General features: G+C 38.5%; 1 protein-coding gene across 1 annotated transcript in view; it reads right to left on the bottom strand.

Annotated features, from left to right (window-relative positions):
• The window catches only part of LOC131962927 (transmembrane protein 163a), a 31,057-nt gene that overhangs the window by 2,758 nt on the left and 12,899 nt on the right, over positions 1–15,400 (bottom strand). The window contains exons 4-7 of the mRNA XM_059328034.1: positions 13,534–13,577; positions 13,325–13,416; positions 8,492–8,588; positions 6–117 (exon numbers count right to left, since the gene is read on the bottom strand). Coding sequence (XP_059184017.1) covers positions 6–117; positions 8,492–8,588; positions 13,325–13,416; positions 13,534–13,577 — 345 coding nt within the window. The remainder of the gene's footprint in view (positions 1–5; positions 118–8,491; positions 8,589–13,324; positions 13,417–13,533; positions 13,578–15,400) is intronic.

The raw sequence follows: 15,400 nt of genomic DNA, 5'->3' as shown, positions 1-15,400 counted from the left end.
CGTACCGTCAGTGATCAGGGCGCGGCTCGTCAGCACTTTGCCCAGCATGAACTTGATCACGGCGAGGATGATGCAGACGAGGCCGCTGACGATGGACACGCTGAACAGGAAGTCGTCCTGACAGACACAGAGAGAGAAAGAGGCAGTCACAAGCTGTAAAATATTAGAGATGGGGGAAAATTGTGATATTTTGCATGGCGATATTATATTGATTCATGGCCGCAAAGTATTGATATTTAGCATTCTGGTAGGTTGTCAGAATTTTTGCCCTTTTTATACTGTAGATAGTTGTATATTCTGTCAGGAAGTTGTCAAACAAAAAAGTCAAAATCACAAGAATAAAAGTCTAAAGTACAAGGAAAAAAAAGTACAGTGCATCAGGAAGTGGTCAATACTTCTGAAATGAGACTGCAAAGTTTATTTTCCATTTTTTTTATGATTCCTTTTAAAATATATATATATATTTTACATTAGATCTAAAGTTTTACTTTAAGAAAAACAGTTAATGTTCAGAAAAAAAAGTAGAATTACCAGAAAAAAAGTCAAAATCACAAGAAAAAAAAAGTCAAAATTACAAGAAAAACTGTCAAAATTACAAGATAAAAAGTCAAAATTATCAGAAAAAAAAATCTAATTTAACAGAAAAAGTAAAAATCACAAGAGAAAATGTCCAAATTACCAGAAAAAAAGTCGAAATTACAGGAAAAAATGTAGAAATTGTGCGTCAGGATATCGTGTGGGGAAGTAATGCTGCAAAGTTCGTCTATAAGTCCTGCAGCTCTATAGAATCAGCACAATCATGGCTAGAAGTGGGAACAACTCCAACTTGTCTTTTTGCAGAATAACACAGTTAGAATGACAGAAATCATGCTGACTTCATGTCTTCGTGTCTCTTCTGTAACCAAACTTTCACCCTCTGCACCGGCTCTCATCACAGATAATTAAGCTGCACTTTTAAAGAGTCTCCATCATTGTGTGCAGCCACAGATCAGTCAGAAACGTCCCTGAACTCCTCACACGCTCTCATTATGCAGGAGAAACCAGAGAACTGTCCTCTTCATGAAAACAACAGCTCCCCTCTTGCACAAATTATTCTCTAAAATATGTCCCCTTCTCATATTTAATCACCTCTGCCAGCATTCATGGTGCAGCTCTCCCTGACCCGTCCTTGTGACGCTAAAGAACCTTCTTGTTGTGAGTCTCAGTCGTCTAGATGGCCCTAAAATGTAAATGGAGGCGAGTAAAAAGAGGTGTAAGAGAAGAGAAGGAGAGGAGCTGCAGAGCACTCAGAGCCTCTGCGGCAGCATTAATATTGCACTATGGCCTTGGAGCCATGAAAAGCTACTTTGGCGAGCTGGCAGACATCAAAGAGGAGATGGAGAGAAAAGCTCAGCGTGCTGCAGAGACCTGAGTCAGTGCTGTGACTCAGCTGTGAGTCCAAACTGATCATTATTCTCTAAATACTCAACAAGGACAAATCATCTCTTCAAATCATCTCTTCCAAGAAATACAAGCTGTTTTTCAAATGGGAGTTATTCATAGTTTAGTTTCAAAGTAAGTTTATGTAATGAATGAAGGCTCTTTCACAATAAAAGCCCTCAAACAGGTCGGGGACGTTTATCACGGAGCTTTAACTTAGCAACAAAAACTATCAGATGGAAGGATTTCACAAGGAGCTTTGAAAATGTTAGAAAACAAGATCAGAAGAGGCTGTGTTTACATTTTTCACAGGCAGAGTTGAAGAGTTTCTTTAGAGGATTTTAATCTAGATGTTATATTTTGTGGTTATGGTTGAAAAAAAAGACCAAAAGGACAAAAAAGATCTGCTAAAAGTCAGAGCAAAACACCAGAAGTCTGTCCTGATGATAACAAAATGAACCTTTTTTTTAGCAGGTTTGTTTACTTAATATTGTCATCAACAAACTGGTTTTTAGAGATTATTATAAGACCTGGGAGCAGCTTTATGTTTTATTTATTGAGGATATTTTTATATTGTTTCCACATGCATGTGTAAGTATTCTTAAGAATTAAAAGTTAATTGCTCTTAAAAAGGGTGTACTCATATAATCATTATATCGGAGGCATAAATTGTTCTGAAAATTACAATAATATAGTTTACTGCAATAATTACGAGATCAATATATCGTGACAGGGAGAATTATAGTTAAACTTATTGTTTTTTAATAATTTTAATAATTTATTTTGGTAGCTGAGACAATGTTTACTTTGTTTCATCTGGGGGATTTTTTGTTATTCACATTTTTTATTTTAATTTTAACATAACTTATTCCAAAAAACAAAAGATAATACAGTTATAATATACATACAATAACAAAAAAAGAGGAAAAAACCCAGAAAACAATTAAAATAAATAACAAAAAATACATTTTACCTAAAAATGCAGCCTTCATACAAAATATACAGACTTATATCTGACATGTTATATTGTTTAATAATTTTCATATTATTCGTTATTAATCTTACATAGCTAAAATAGAAACTGCATCATTATGCATCCTGCAAAAACAAAATGCATTAAAATATATATATATATATATTTCATAATAAGAGTTTTTTAATGTTACATAGCTAAAAATAGACATTATGCATCCTGCAAAAACAAAATGCATTCAAAAAAATATACAATACAACCATTAAATGTTTCATAAGAGATATACATCTTACATAGCTAAAATATACATTATGCATCCTGCAAAAAAAATAAAAAATATATAATATTAAATATAAATGCATTTCTTTCACATGCATCCAGAATAAATGCATTCCTGTTTCTGTCCACAAGGGGCCGCCAAAATCAACAGATAATGAACGTTTACGTATATTAAATTCCTGCAAATTAACATTCACACTGACTGGTGAACCTTTACAGGGGAATCCCCCACAGTGGGCCGCTCATCAGCATACACACACACACTCACACTCACACACTCACACACTCACACACTCACTCACACACACACACACACACACTCACACACACACACACACACACACACACACCTCATGACACACCTCTCCTGCTCAGACTGTGAACGCTGCTGACATTTACATGAGATCTTGTGCAGAATATGAAAATGGTGCAAACGGTGAAGTCTGATAAGTCGGTTCGGTCGACAGGAGCTTCATTTATAACCACGACTGGGTGTGGAGGAGGAATTTGCATGGAAAATAATGTAAAATCAATGAAATGATAGTGGTTTTATCCGATCTGAACGTTCAGCTGTTCGAGCTGAATCGTCTTTAGTTGCATCATTATGTAATTTAAAAGCTTTCTGAGGTTGTGAAGTTCCCTCCACTCTCAACTGCAGCCCTTGAAATTAATTTAACACATAAAAAACCCTGTTGGGAGTTAAAAGGTTCTCACAAAGCCTGTGTGAAGACCTGTTTTTGGCTGCTAACTGACATTAATTGGGCTCAGAGGACTCAGAGGAGCAGTCAGGTGTCAGAAACCAAACATCGTCCTCTTCCTCGCTCCGGCATCAGCTGCTCACCTTATTAACATTTCATGGCGAGAAAGGAAGAGAGAGAGAGCGAGGCTGCAAAAGTAAACCTCGTCTCCAGCATCTGCATACTGAGGAGGCACATGAGAAGCTATATATAACTCAAAGTGTGATGCACCAGCGAGAGCCGACTGTGTGACAGAAGAGTCAGAAAAACACAATCTGTCTGCCTCGCCGCTCCCTCAGTCTGCTTTGTTTCTGCGCCGCTGCTCGCTGCCTGTCAGGCCGCAGACACACACGGATAGACGGGAAACACAGTCGGTCCCATGCATCAATAGAGGATTTGAAAAATAATAGAATTTTGAGCTGGAGTGAGATGCAAACGGCTATCTGAAAGTCATCGTTCTCCAGCCGATAAGAGGATATGACAAATACAACACGCATGCAGCTGTGTTGATGAATATTAATAACAATAAAGCATGTTGAAAGCGGGCATAAATGTTGTTAAACTGCTACAAAATGGTTTAGAGCAAATAAACAAAGCTGCAGTAACGTCATTTGGTCAGCAGGTGGCAGTGTATGTTTTGCTGTAGGCTAATCCCCCAGTAAACAGGAAAAGAAGAAGAGAGAAAACAACAAAAAGAGAGAAAATGGAGAGAAGTTTTCAGGACATTGGGTTTTTTTTTGCGATTTTCTGAGTTTTTTTTGTCTATTTGTCTTTTTGTGGGGTTATTTTACGTCTTTCTGGGTAATTTTTTGGTCAACTTGTGTGTTTTTTTGGTCATTTTACATCTTTTTTTGGTCATTTTGTGTATTTATTTATTTTTAATGTCCACCAACTAAAAAACGAAAAAAAACAGCAGTCAAAGCGAATTTCAAGCAAAATCCTGAAATGTTCCATTAAAGAAAAAGTGAATCAGTGAGTTTCCATCAAATAAACAAAGCCGCAGTAACGTACTCTGGTCAGCAGGTGGCAGTGTAATGTGTTGCTGTAGGCTAATCCATCAGTAAACAGGAGGAGGAGGAGGAGGAGGAGTAGAAGAAGAAGAAGAAGAAGAAGAGAGAAAATGGAGAGAAGTTTTCAGGAATTAGATTCAACTTTTAATTGTTCTTTCATGTCAGAGGAAGCAGCTGATCAGTCATGTGAGTTAAACGTCAGAAGTGATGCAGAAAAAGAGTTTCCATCTCCCGTTTAGAGTATTAACTATTTTTAGAAAAAACAAACCACCTAAAGCCAGCGTAAAAACTTTCCATCAAACTTACCTCATGAGAATCTGATGGAAACACGACTATTGACAACAATAATAGCACCAACCCTATCATGAAGTTTGAGACTAATGATCGCAGTTATGGTGTTAAATAGGATCAAATAATAACAGTTAATTATTGTAAATGTTAAAATCACCCTTCAGACATGATTTAAAGGATGTAAAAAGACTGGTAAAATCTATGTTAAGTAAAATATGAATCATAGCTGACAAAAACTAAAGAAAAACTGTAAAAATGGACTGTAAAAACAGCTTAATCAAGCTTCTCTTCTTGGTAACATGATTAAAAAACTTTTACTTCTCGCATGTTGTGGGGTGATACAGTTCAGATATTCAGCTGTTAATCTCTTGTGTTCTTCCTTAAGCTCATCTAAGACTCTAAACTGTTGTTTTAAGGCATTGGATGACTCACACAACAACAAACAAAGAGCAACGATCATTTTCTTATTTCCTAAACTACACCAGAGTGAATTCGATCACACAGCAGCAGCAGAGGAGCCGGAAGAGCTTCACTCTCTGCAGAAATGTTTCCATATTTAGTCATCAGCATTCTTGTCATCGTTACGTTCAGATCAACGATATTTCTACGGAAATGACTAATGTCTGCCCGGCAACAGGGAAATAAAACTATCTCAGGAGGTGTGAACGCTCACGAGGCTTCACACCTGAGATCAGTGACATTCTTCATGCGGCAGAAACACACACACACACACACACACACACACACACACACACTTAGATGTTGAGTCATGTTTTTGTGAAAACCAATTAAAAAGGTGCTACACAATCTGCACAACGTCTCTTGTTTTTAAGCCGGATTGTTTGTTTAGAAATCTTTCATAACTGTATGAAAATATTTGCTTCGTCGTGACAATTTTTGGTTATTTCACATGAGAGATTTCTGTATTTCTGTCCTGGGTTCAGTTTGTGGGCGGTTTGTTGACGGTCAGTCAAATCTAATGAAGCAGTTAAGAGTGTTTGAGTGTTAAACTCCTCATGAACATGACTGTATATGCATCAAACACTTGAAATGTGTTTGATGCATATATAGTCAAAACTACCTACTGTTCAATAAAACCAATTTGCAGAATAAATGTTGCATGCATTTCACATTTCTGCAAACCACAGATACTTTTGTGACCAAAAATATGTTGAATTTGAATGTTTTTAACCGTTGCAACTACTTTAGGTAACAATAACAGCGTCAGGTATAAAAAAACACTAATTCATGACATAAATTCCAGTGTTTCCACTATATAAAGTAGATTTCGGTCTCTGTGTTTGTACAGAAGCTGCTGAGGATGACAAGTTGGGGCGCGGTGCATTCAGGTACACCTCAGAATAACAGGATATTTGAAAGAATACCCAGAATACCGGAGAGCTTTCCTGCATTCCACCACATTTTTATACCTACCTGATATGAGAGATGCTGTTGCATGCAGTTAACTGCAATATTTCAAAAGCACCAGAATGAATGAGTAGATACACATGTTTCATCAGGTTTCTCAACAAGAATGATAAGAATATGCACAAGATTTAAGCTCGAGACAGAGAGTCTGCTTTCCTCACATATGCTCTTTCCTAATAAGGTAATTTCTATTTGTGGTAAAGGCTTCCACCTCTGATTTCTTGCACATAAATCAAGACATTTCCAACCGAAATGCACCAGTTGATGCCTTTTCTGCAGACGAAAATCTGAGCGGAAACACACACAAAACATGCAACAACAGGATTCAAACACCAGTCTCTCTCTGAGCCTAAAGTTTTGAGTTTTTTGGTTGTAATTGCTTCGCCACTGAACAAAAAAAGGTCCCAGATTAAAGTATCTGCAGTTTTCAGGCACATACAGTGCCTATAATATTTTTCTGGTGACTTGAGCTGATATTAACGGCATCTTTTAAGGGGTTTTATGAGGAATTTAGGACTTCATGCGTGCAAAATAACAACTTACTACTTAAAGTAGGTCAAGACAATGTGTAGCAGAGTAGACAAAGACCTCAAAACTTCTCCTCTAAAATATAAAATCATACCAAGATCCCCTAATGCAGCCTTGACATTTAAAATTAAAGAAAACCAAATCATCCAGACTCAATTTGTGATTTTCCCAGAACCAAAACTTTCCAGCAGCGTGACAGAGCTGCTCCTCTGTCTGTGTGAAGCTCCCAGCCTCGGGTCACCAGCACCATGTGACGGCTACTTATCGGATCTGCTGCCAGTTCAAACGGCAGCACGGGGACGGAGCCGGCCACAGCCCCACAGCAGCTTCAGCCACATCACGGAAAAAATACATAAAGGCCCGCCCGCTGTTTGTCTTGGACGCGGGGAAGTCGGTGCAGATTGGAGCAGATATTATTAGAAACAGGCATAAAGTCAACAGTTTCTGAAAGCAATCCTTGTCCTTGGCAGACTGGTAGTTTCACCGCGGGGAAAGCAGATGATTCCCGGCTAGACAAAGTAGTTATTAATGTCTAGTCGAGCTTTAAAAACACCCACAAATTCCACCAAAAAAATCTGATAATACACCAAACATTCGGCTTAAATTCTCGCCGTTAAGTGATCCCGTTTGCCCGTTCAGCTGACAGTAACACAGCTGTCAGTGTGCTGCAGAATGTTAATGTGTTTAGGGTTAAATGGATAACATAATCTGTCCCATACGGTGGGCGCTTTAATCCTGACCCCTGCACCGCGGTCACAGACAGTCAATGCATACTGATGTCATGAAGAAAAACAACTCTAATCTACTATTATCTGGTGTTTTTTTGTGTGTAAAAATGAAAATGTGACTTATTTTTTTCATTCTCATGCAGCATTTTCAGGTACGCCAACATGGTAAAAAGCCACATTTCCATTAATATTTTGTATTGAAGCATGTTTAGGTGCTTTATAATTACTGTAAAAGCATCAAAAAGCAAAATCTTTGGAGGAATGCTCAAACACTGAGCCTTTACACAACTCTAATCTACTATTATCTGGTGTTTTTTGTGTGTAAAAATTAAAATGTGACTTATTTTTTAACTCTCATGCAGCATTTTCAGATCTGTTAAAAGGTCCAACACTGTACAAAGTCACATTTCTATTAATCTTTTGTATTTTAAAGCATGTTTAGATGCTTTATAAATACTGTAAAAGCATCAAAAAGCGGAATCTTTGAAGGAATGCTCAAACACTGAGCCTTTAAACAATGCAATGTCACAACTATACTAAACTTTAGGGCTGATATTTATTGTCAAAACACCTCATAAATGTCTATATTATGCCTTTTTTTTCTACAGCCACACAGCTAAAGACACTGTAGGCTTTCACCTCTGCCTTCCTGCACATAAATCAAGACATTTCCAACCAAAATGCACAAGTTGAATCCTCTTCTGCAGATGAAAATCTGAGAGGAAACACAGACAAAACATCCAAGAACATGATGCAAACACCAGTCTCTCTCTCAGCTTTATACAGTATGAAGTATCCAAAAACTAGAGTATTAATTCATTAAATTGCCAGGAAGTATGCCATGTCTGACTCATGATATATTTTATTATTATGGAGTTATGGAATTAACTATATTGGGATTGAAAGTTTGGGCTTTCTCTCCGAGTCTGATACGCTGCTGAAACGCAGCACAGGTATATTCAGACACACACTAACAGAAAAATAATGTGTTTTTGTAGATTAAATAATGAAAACATGTTGGAGTGGAAAGCAAAGATACAAGTATGAAGCTGAAATTGTCCCCTTTAAATCAAGGTTTTGCATTGATGATGATCTTACCACTTCAGGTAGCAGCTTGGTGGCGAGGTCGTGGATGGCCTTACCCATAATGCACAGGGAGGAGAGGATGAAGACCACACCCAGGATAATACAGGCTCTGCAGAGAGGAACACAAGACACAAAGATAGAGAGCAAATCAGATCGTTAGAGCTAAATGACAGCGTTGATACTTAATAAATTGGGATTTTTGTCATCTTATTTGGCTAATTTAATGGTCCGCCTCTGAATAATGTATGAGCACTAAAGTTAAGTGTGGAGGTCAGTCTGAATGTTGTTTAACAGGCAGAAAGAGTTCAGCATATTCCACTTCTAACTCCAAATAAATCCTTCAGTCACAGAGTAGAGGGCTGTTGGAACAATGGAAAGACTAACCAATTCGATTCAAAAAGTGGAAATAACACAGTATATTGACCCATTACACACAGAATGAAACATTTCATGTCTTCATTTATTTAATTTCTTCTAATTATAATGATTATGGTTTTCATTTAATGAAGACCTAAAATTCAGTGTCTCAAAAAAATTGAATATTACAAAAGACCAATTTTAAAAAGTATGTTTAATATGGAAATGTTGTCCTCTGAAAAGTCTGTCCATCTTTATGACTCAATACTTGGTTGGGGTTAATTGACTTGAACTACTGGAAATGGACTTTTCCATCATATTCTAATGTATTGAGATGAGCCTGTATGTGCAAATAGAACCAGAGCACCGAGACGTAATTTTGTGGGGTTTTTTCGTCTTATTTGCACATTTAGCAGTCGCAAAATCCTAACAATCCTTTTGTGAATATCGTATCTCAGACTTGGAAGCAGCAGATGTCCTTAAAAAACATTTTTTTGCCCAATTAACAAAGTGCAGAAACAAGCGGAGCGTTGGCGCGGTCATGCATGGCTACCAGTGTGTGTTCAATCCTGGAGCGACACTGGGTGTCCGGGGTTTGGACCGGATGAGGTAACGAAGGCAACGCCCAGCGGGACACACACACACACACACACACACACACACAAACGATGGAAGCTGTAGATCCCCACTAACAGGCCTCCTGCTGTTTCTCACACAGTGGATGTAAACATGACACGAGCTGCTGAAGGCTGCACAACTAAAACAACAAGACCAGAGAAGCTTCTTTTAACACATCCATCACAGCACATCCGCATGTTTAATATGTCTTTATATGTATAAAATATGTAAATGTACATGTCTTTTTAATATAAATACAGCAGCGCCTCATTCTGACGTCTGCTACTGTTGTATCGTGTGTATCAGGATGGTTTTGTTTTTCGAAACGCTCCGAGTTTCATTTGGGAGAAAAACTCCCTAATTTGTCTTGTGTTGACATCTCGGGCTTGTTACTTGGCAACCAGTCTGTACCTGGGCATCACTATCTGCTCCGACAGGAAAAAAAAAAAAGAGGAAAAAAAAAAAAGGAGAATATTGATTCCTGAGCTGTCACTTGTTCTCTCACCGGCTGTTTAACAAATACACAAAAAATGCTGAAAGAGAAGCCGCAGTGTGTGTGTGTGTGTGAGCTCAACCTATCTGTTCATACATTTATTATATCTTCTATTTACATCATGTGGGTGTTTTAGTGATTGACCATTTATGCACGGTGATATCTGTGTTTACAGTGTGTGTGTGTGTGTGTGTGAGGGAGGGAGCTCAAACTGTGTTTATATTATTATACATTCTACATTATATCGTCTATTAAGTTGTTGTACATTCATGTATATTAGGGTTAGGTTTTTTTTTTGACCATTTATGCACGGTGATATCTGTGTGTTTACAGTGTGTGTGTGTGTGTGTGTGTGTGTGTGTGTGTGTGTGTGTGTGTGATCCAGGAGGAAGTCGGGGCCCCTCACTGAAGCCAATTACCGGCTGAGCAGCTTCCTGAACTTTGTCCGAATTCTCCAATTAGCTGCTGAAGTGACATAATGAAAGCTGCTGTCAGACTGAGTGGATGTTTTAATGTGAAGATTTAACTCTCACACATCCATCACTCACACACACACACACACACACACACACACACACACACACACACCTGACTGACTATCATATCAGCCTGAAGTTCTGGTTTGGGAAATTTAATTTTGAAGTAAAGTATGAATTTATATCATTAAAAACCAAGGCTTATATTTAAAAGAAAATGTAAAAATGATCATCCAATTAATTCTCACTATGCTAATTAAGCCCAGAGCCAGCAGGGAAAGCTCTCAGAGAATTATAGTCGTGGTTAGGGCTGGGTTTAGAAAACCGACTGTTAGATTCAAAATCTATATAAAATTTCATTTTTTCTTTTATCGATTCATACATTCCAGAGGGAATGTTTTATGAGCGCACAAAGCCGACCAACGAGTGAGTTAAAGCAGCCGAATAACGAGGTTTTAGACTATACATTAGATAATTAAAATGCACACACCACCTGTTGGACAGGAGCGTGAATTACTGTAATTATGGTCGCAGTTTCCTCCAGAAGTAATTTTGGACACGACAAATCTATTCCTCAATTAAAAGTTAACTGTGTTATGAGTGACTGTTTAACTCAGTGTGTATCTGATCAAACAAGCAGCACGTTTTAGTGAGAAATCTGACTTTTTTAACAGATCGCCTCTTGTTGGGACAGTCTGGGAGCAAGCTGAGCGACACAATCCGAAATAAAGTTAATCTTTATAGATTAAATTCATGTTGAATTTGAAAATCTTTACAGAGGTTATCATCTTTATTTTACGCATTAATCACTTCCTGTCGCTCAACACATGTAGCTTACAGAACCAATAATATAATTTACAACATGTAAACTATCAGGAACGCAAACTTATTAAAATATGCAAACATTAAGATCAGTTATTTGAGCGTTTAACGACAGAACTTTCCCCCACTAGCCGGCTCCTCCATGTCCCAGTACAAAGTCCTGCAGTGGATGTCAACATGATACTGACTGGTACACAAACAGAGATGTAAAAACAACTATTTGTGTTGGTTTTCAAAGGAGTTACAGTCGAACTATTTCCTGATTGGGAAAGTCACATTTCTGTTTGCACTAACTGTTAATTGCATGTCAGACACTCGAATCAACGGTTGAATTAATGTCTTCTTCTGTCTGTGTTAATACCTCGTCTCCATCTGTCATCTCCACACCAATTAGCACTTTCTCCTCTCTCTGTGTGAGTGTGTGAGTGTGTGTGTGTGTGTGTGTGTGTGTGTGTGTGACTCCACCAGATGCTCTGACAGTGAGGACGGAGATAGTTTCAGCTGATTCATTCAGTAACAGATGCTTTTGTTTTGGTTGGATTTCTGTTTTTTTCCCAGGATCAACTGGTTATTGCCGTCTCAGTAATCTCTGGAAAGAGCAGAACTGAAGAGTGACGGACAGCTGTGTTACAATCGTTCAGACGCCTGCCTGCTGCCAGCACGCCGGACCATTCAACAGGCACTGAAAGCCCACCTGACCTCCACACACACACACACACACACACACACACACACACACACACACACAGAGGCAGGTAGAGATAAGACGTGAGGCGCCTGTCTGTGATCGCTCCCAGTGGACCGAGGCTCACAACGCTGAAGAGACCTTTTATTTGACACACTCCTCTGCAGGACAAAGCCGCTCACACACACATTAGACACTGTGGACACATTGTGATGGATTTCATCACTTTTTTATGGGTTTTCGTGGTCGACATGGATGAAATTAAACCATCTGGGCGAGCTGAAACAAAAGCTCCCACAGGGTGTATGCAAGAAGTCTTCTAATTGGATTTTAAGAACAAAAAAACTGACAAATCTGTCAAAACAAAAGCTTTCTGCCTCTAAATTGTATCATAACCTGCAATATGCATTTCATATTTGGTCAGTTTAATTTGTGCAGCATATTCTAAGCCAGACCTGGGCATTAGGCGGCCCGGGGGCCACATCCGGCCCGTTGGCTGTCCCTGTCCAGCCTGGGTGAGGTTACCCAGAAACTAGAGATCAATACAAGCACGGTGCTTTTACTTTGAAGGCAATTTTTGTGTGTGCGTGCAATGCCGTGCATGCATAGGCACCTGCACAGAAATTCGTTCCACAAAAACACTGAGTTACCTTGTAACCTTGTGAAAAACACTTTAGCATAAAGTTAATAAATAGTTGGTTTACTGCATAACATACTTACTATATTGTTTTTGTGGTTTAATGTATGTTGTGTTTAAAGAAAAATGGAAAATTGAGATCATTATTGGAGTTTTTGCTATTTTTTACTGCTATATTTAACTTACCTCACATTAACATAGTCTTATAATAACATATATTCTTACCAGTAGCAGCTCAAAACCAGATAATCTACAGCATTTTACAAAGCGATGACATTAATACTGAGCAGAATTAACTTCAGAGTTTTGGTCCGATCCTCCACAACCTTTACAGTATCTCATGTGGCTCCTGTTCTAAGCCATTTAAAGACGGCATTGCATTTCTAACCAATATGCTCTTATCAAATATCTTCTCATGGTTAATTAGCTGTCAAAGTGGCATGCAGGCTATTCAATACTTGTGCACAGGACACAATAAAGAGTCAGTGGAGCAAGAACTGATGCACTGATGAGGTGTATTTCTGTTTGTTTGGCTGTTGAGTTTAAATATCAACAATCTGTCTGCAAATCACAGACTCCACCTTTAAATGCTCATTATTTTTTCGAGGGAAAGACATGCCGAACACTGCAGGTGTTCAGAACACCAAACAGGAATGTTTAGTTGCATTTGTGAATCATTTTACCTTTGATTTGTTTAATTTAAAAGTTTTCGTGTGTGTGCAGCAGGTGTGCAGGTGTGTCAGGTGTTTGCACTCACATGTATTCTCGGTGTGCTGAGTGGACGGCTGCAGCGTTGCTGTACCTCCACAGCACAATGACGGAGGACAACACGTCCAGCGTGGCATCAAACTGCAGAGAGGAAACAAAACAAAACAAAAAAAACACAGTTTCAGATTCTCTTCAATGCAGCAGTCAGTGTTAGCCAATCGCAGCTTTAGATAAGTGAAGGCTTTGCAGCCGACTTACAGCAAATCCAAAAGCTGAAGCGCTGTGGCGCATCACGGACACAGCTGGAGGGAAACACAGAGCAGAGAGTCATTCACAACAGCAACAGCAGAGAAAACATCTTATTCAATAGGAGAAATACACACATCTTATCATGCATCATTAATCACCATTACCTCCTGTATATATCACTGTGTGAAATGCATATTGCAACTCCAAAAAAAGTTGGGTCTTTGTAAAAAACATAATAAAAACATAATGCAATGACGTGCAAATCACAGATAGATAGATAGATAGATAGATAGATAGATAGATAGATAGATAGATAGATAGATAGATAGATAGATAGATAGATAGATAGATAGATAGATAGATAGATAGATAGATAGATAGATAGATAGATAGATAGATAGATAGATAGATAGATAGATAGATAGATAGATAGATAGATAGATAGATAGATAGAGATGTCAAACTGGGAAACATTGTGTATGCATTCTGTTTGTATTCATAAAGCATCCCAGGGACATGGATTACTCTGCATATTAGTTCCATAAATCTATTATGTTACTGCTGCTGGGTTTGCTGTTGAAGCATGCTTTATTTCTGAATGTTACACATTGCAGTCTGCGCACATGTGCAGCATTACAAAACAAAGATGAGTCTTTTTTTTGCAGAAATGTCTAGATCAGGATGAAGTTTTCCTGTTTCTGTCTGTGGAGAAACAGCTCTTTCCCTGTAGTTCAGAATGTTGTTTTACTGCAGTGATAAGAGGTACGAGATGCATGCACAGATAAAACAGGTAAGATTCACTGTGTTGACTGATGTGATTTAATGAGGATGTGATGTGCTTGTTTTGGCCCGATGATAATGAGCCGTCGATGTGTTGAAAACAAAATCTGCTGTTTGTATTCATCGCTCACATACACCTGCAGCAGCGGGGAATGAGACGAGAAGGAAGGAGAGACAAAAGGGAGGAAGATGCAGAGAGATAGAGGGGAGGAATCCTCTCCTCTCCTCTCAGGTTTATTTTTAGCAGCGCTCACTGGGGGCCAGAAACTCGCCTCAGCCCTGCATGCAGAAACACACCATTGTGTGCTATCTCTCATCTGTGCTTCTCCATTTCTCTTTCTGCTGCAAGGATGTTGAAATCATGAATCCTTCCATCCTCCGCCCCTCCTTTCCCCCTTTTCCTTTCCTCCTCCTAGAGCTCCTTTTTCTCCTCTTCATCCTTCTCTCTTTTATTGTTTCATCAACATTCAGTTGCTCTCTCCGGGCTGCAGGTGCAATCATCCACTTCCCCAGACCAAAATGAAAACAAAAATGCCTTCACGTTCTTCTGCAAACACAAGAACAACTCTTGAATACAAATGAGTGATATTTTTTTTTATGATACTAGAGATCTGCAGAGATGCAGCACGGGCGATATGAAAACAAGTCTTTGTAAAAATGAAAACAATTTAGCCAAAAGTCACAAAGCAGCTGACAAGCACGTGTTTTGTTACAGGGTCCGTCTCACAGCATAGATTACTCGTGACCACAGGTTTTTGAGAGGACAATGTGTTATATTAATGGCAGAAAGCATAGAAATAGGAGATTAAAGGGTAACAGTTGGCAGCATATTAAAGCTGTATCCTGCAGGAAGCTAAAACTTCACTTCTGTTGTTCATATATTTCAAGATTTTGACTAAAATTAAGTCTGAAGAAAACAATTTGTAGGCTGTGACATCTTGCAGCACAACAATAGTTAATTTCAGAAGATGTTTTGACAAACATTTTGTCTTCGTGCTGTTTGGATATTGCAATTCGATTAATTGTGCAGCTCTAATTTGAACTCTCCCAGAGTCCATTAAAGCCAGATTGGAAAGGCAGAAACACTTAGAGCCAC

This window comes from Centropristis striata, chromosome 24 (assembly GCF_030273125.1).
Source record: "Centropristis striata isolate RG_2023a ecotype Rhode Island chromosome 24, C.striata_1.0, whole genome shotgun sequence".
Lineage (NCBI taxonomy): Eukaryota > Metazoa > Chordata > Actinopteri > Perciformes > Serranidae > Centropristis > Centropristis striata.
The sequence above is the reverse complement of the archived record's forward strand: the minus strand, read 5'-3'. Positions and strand labels throughout refer to the sequence as shown.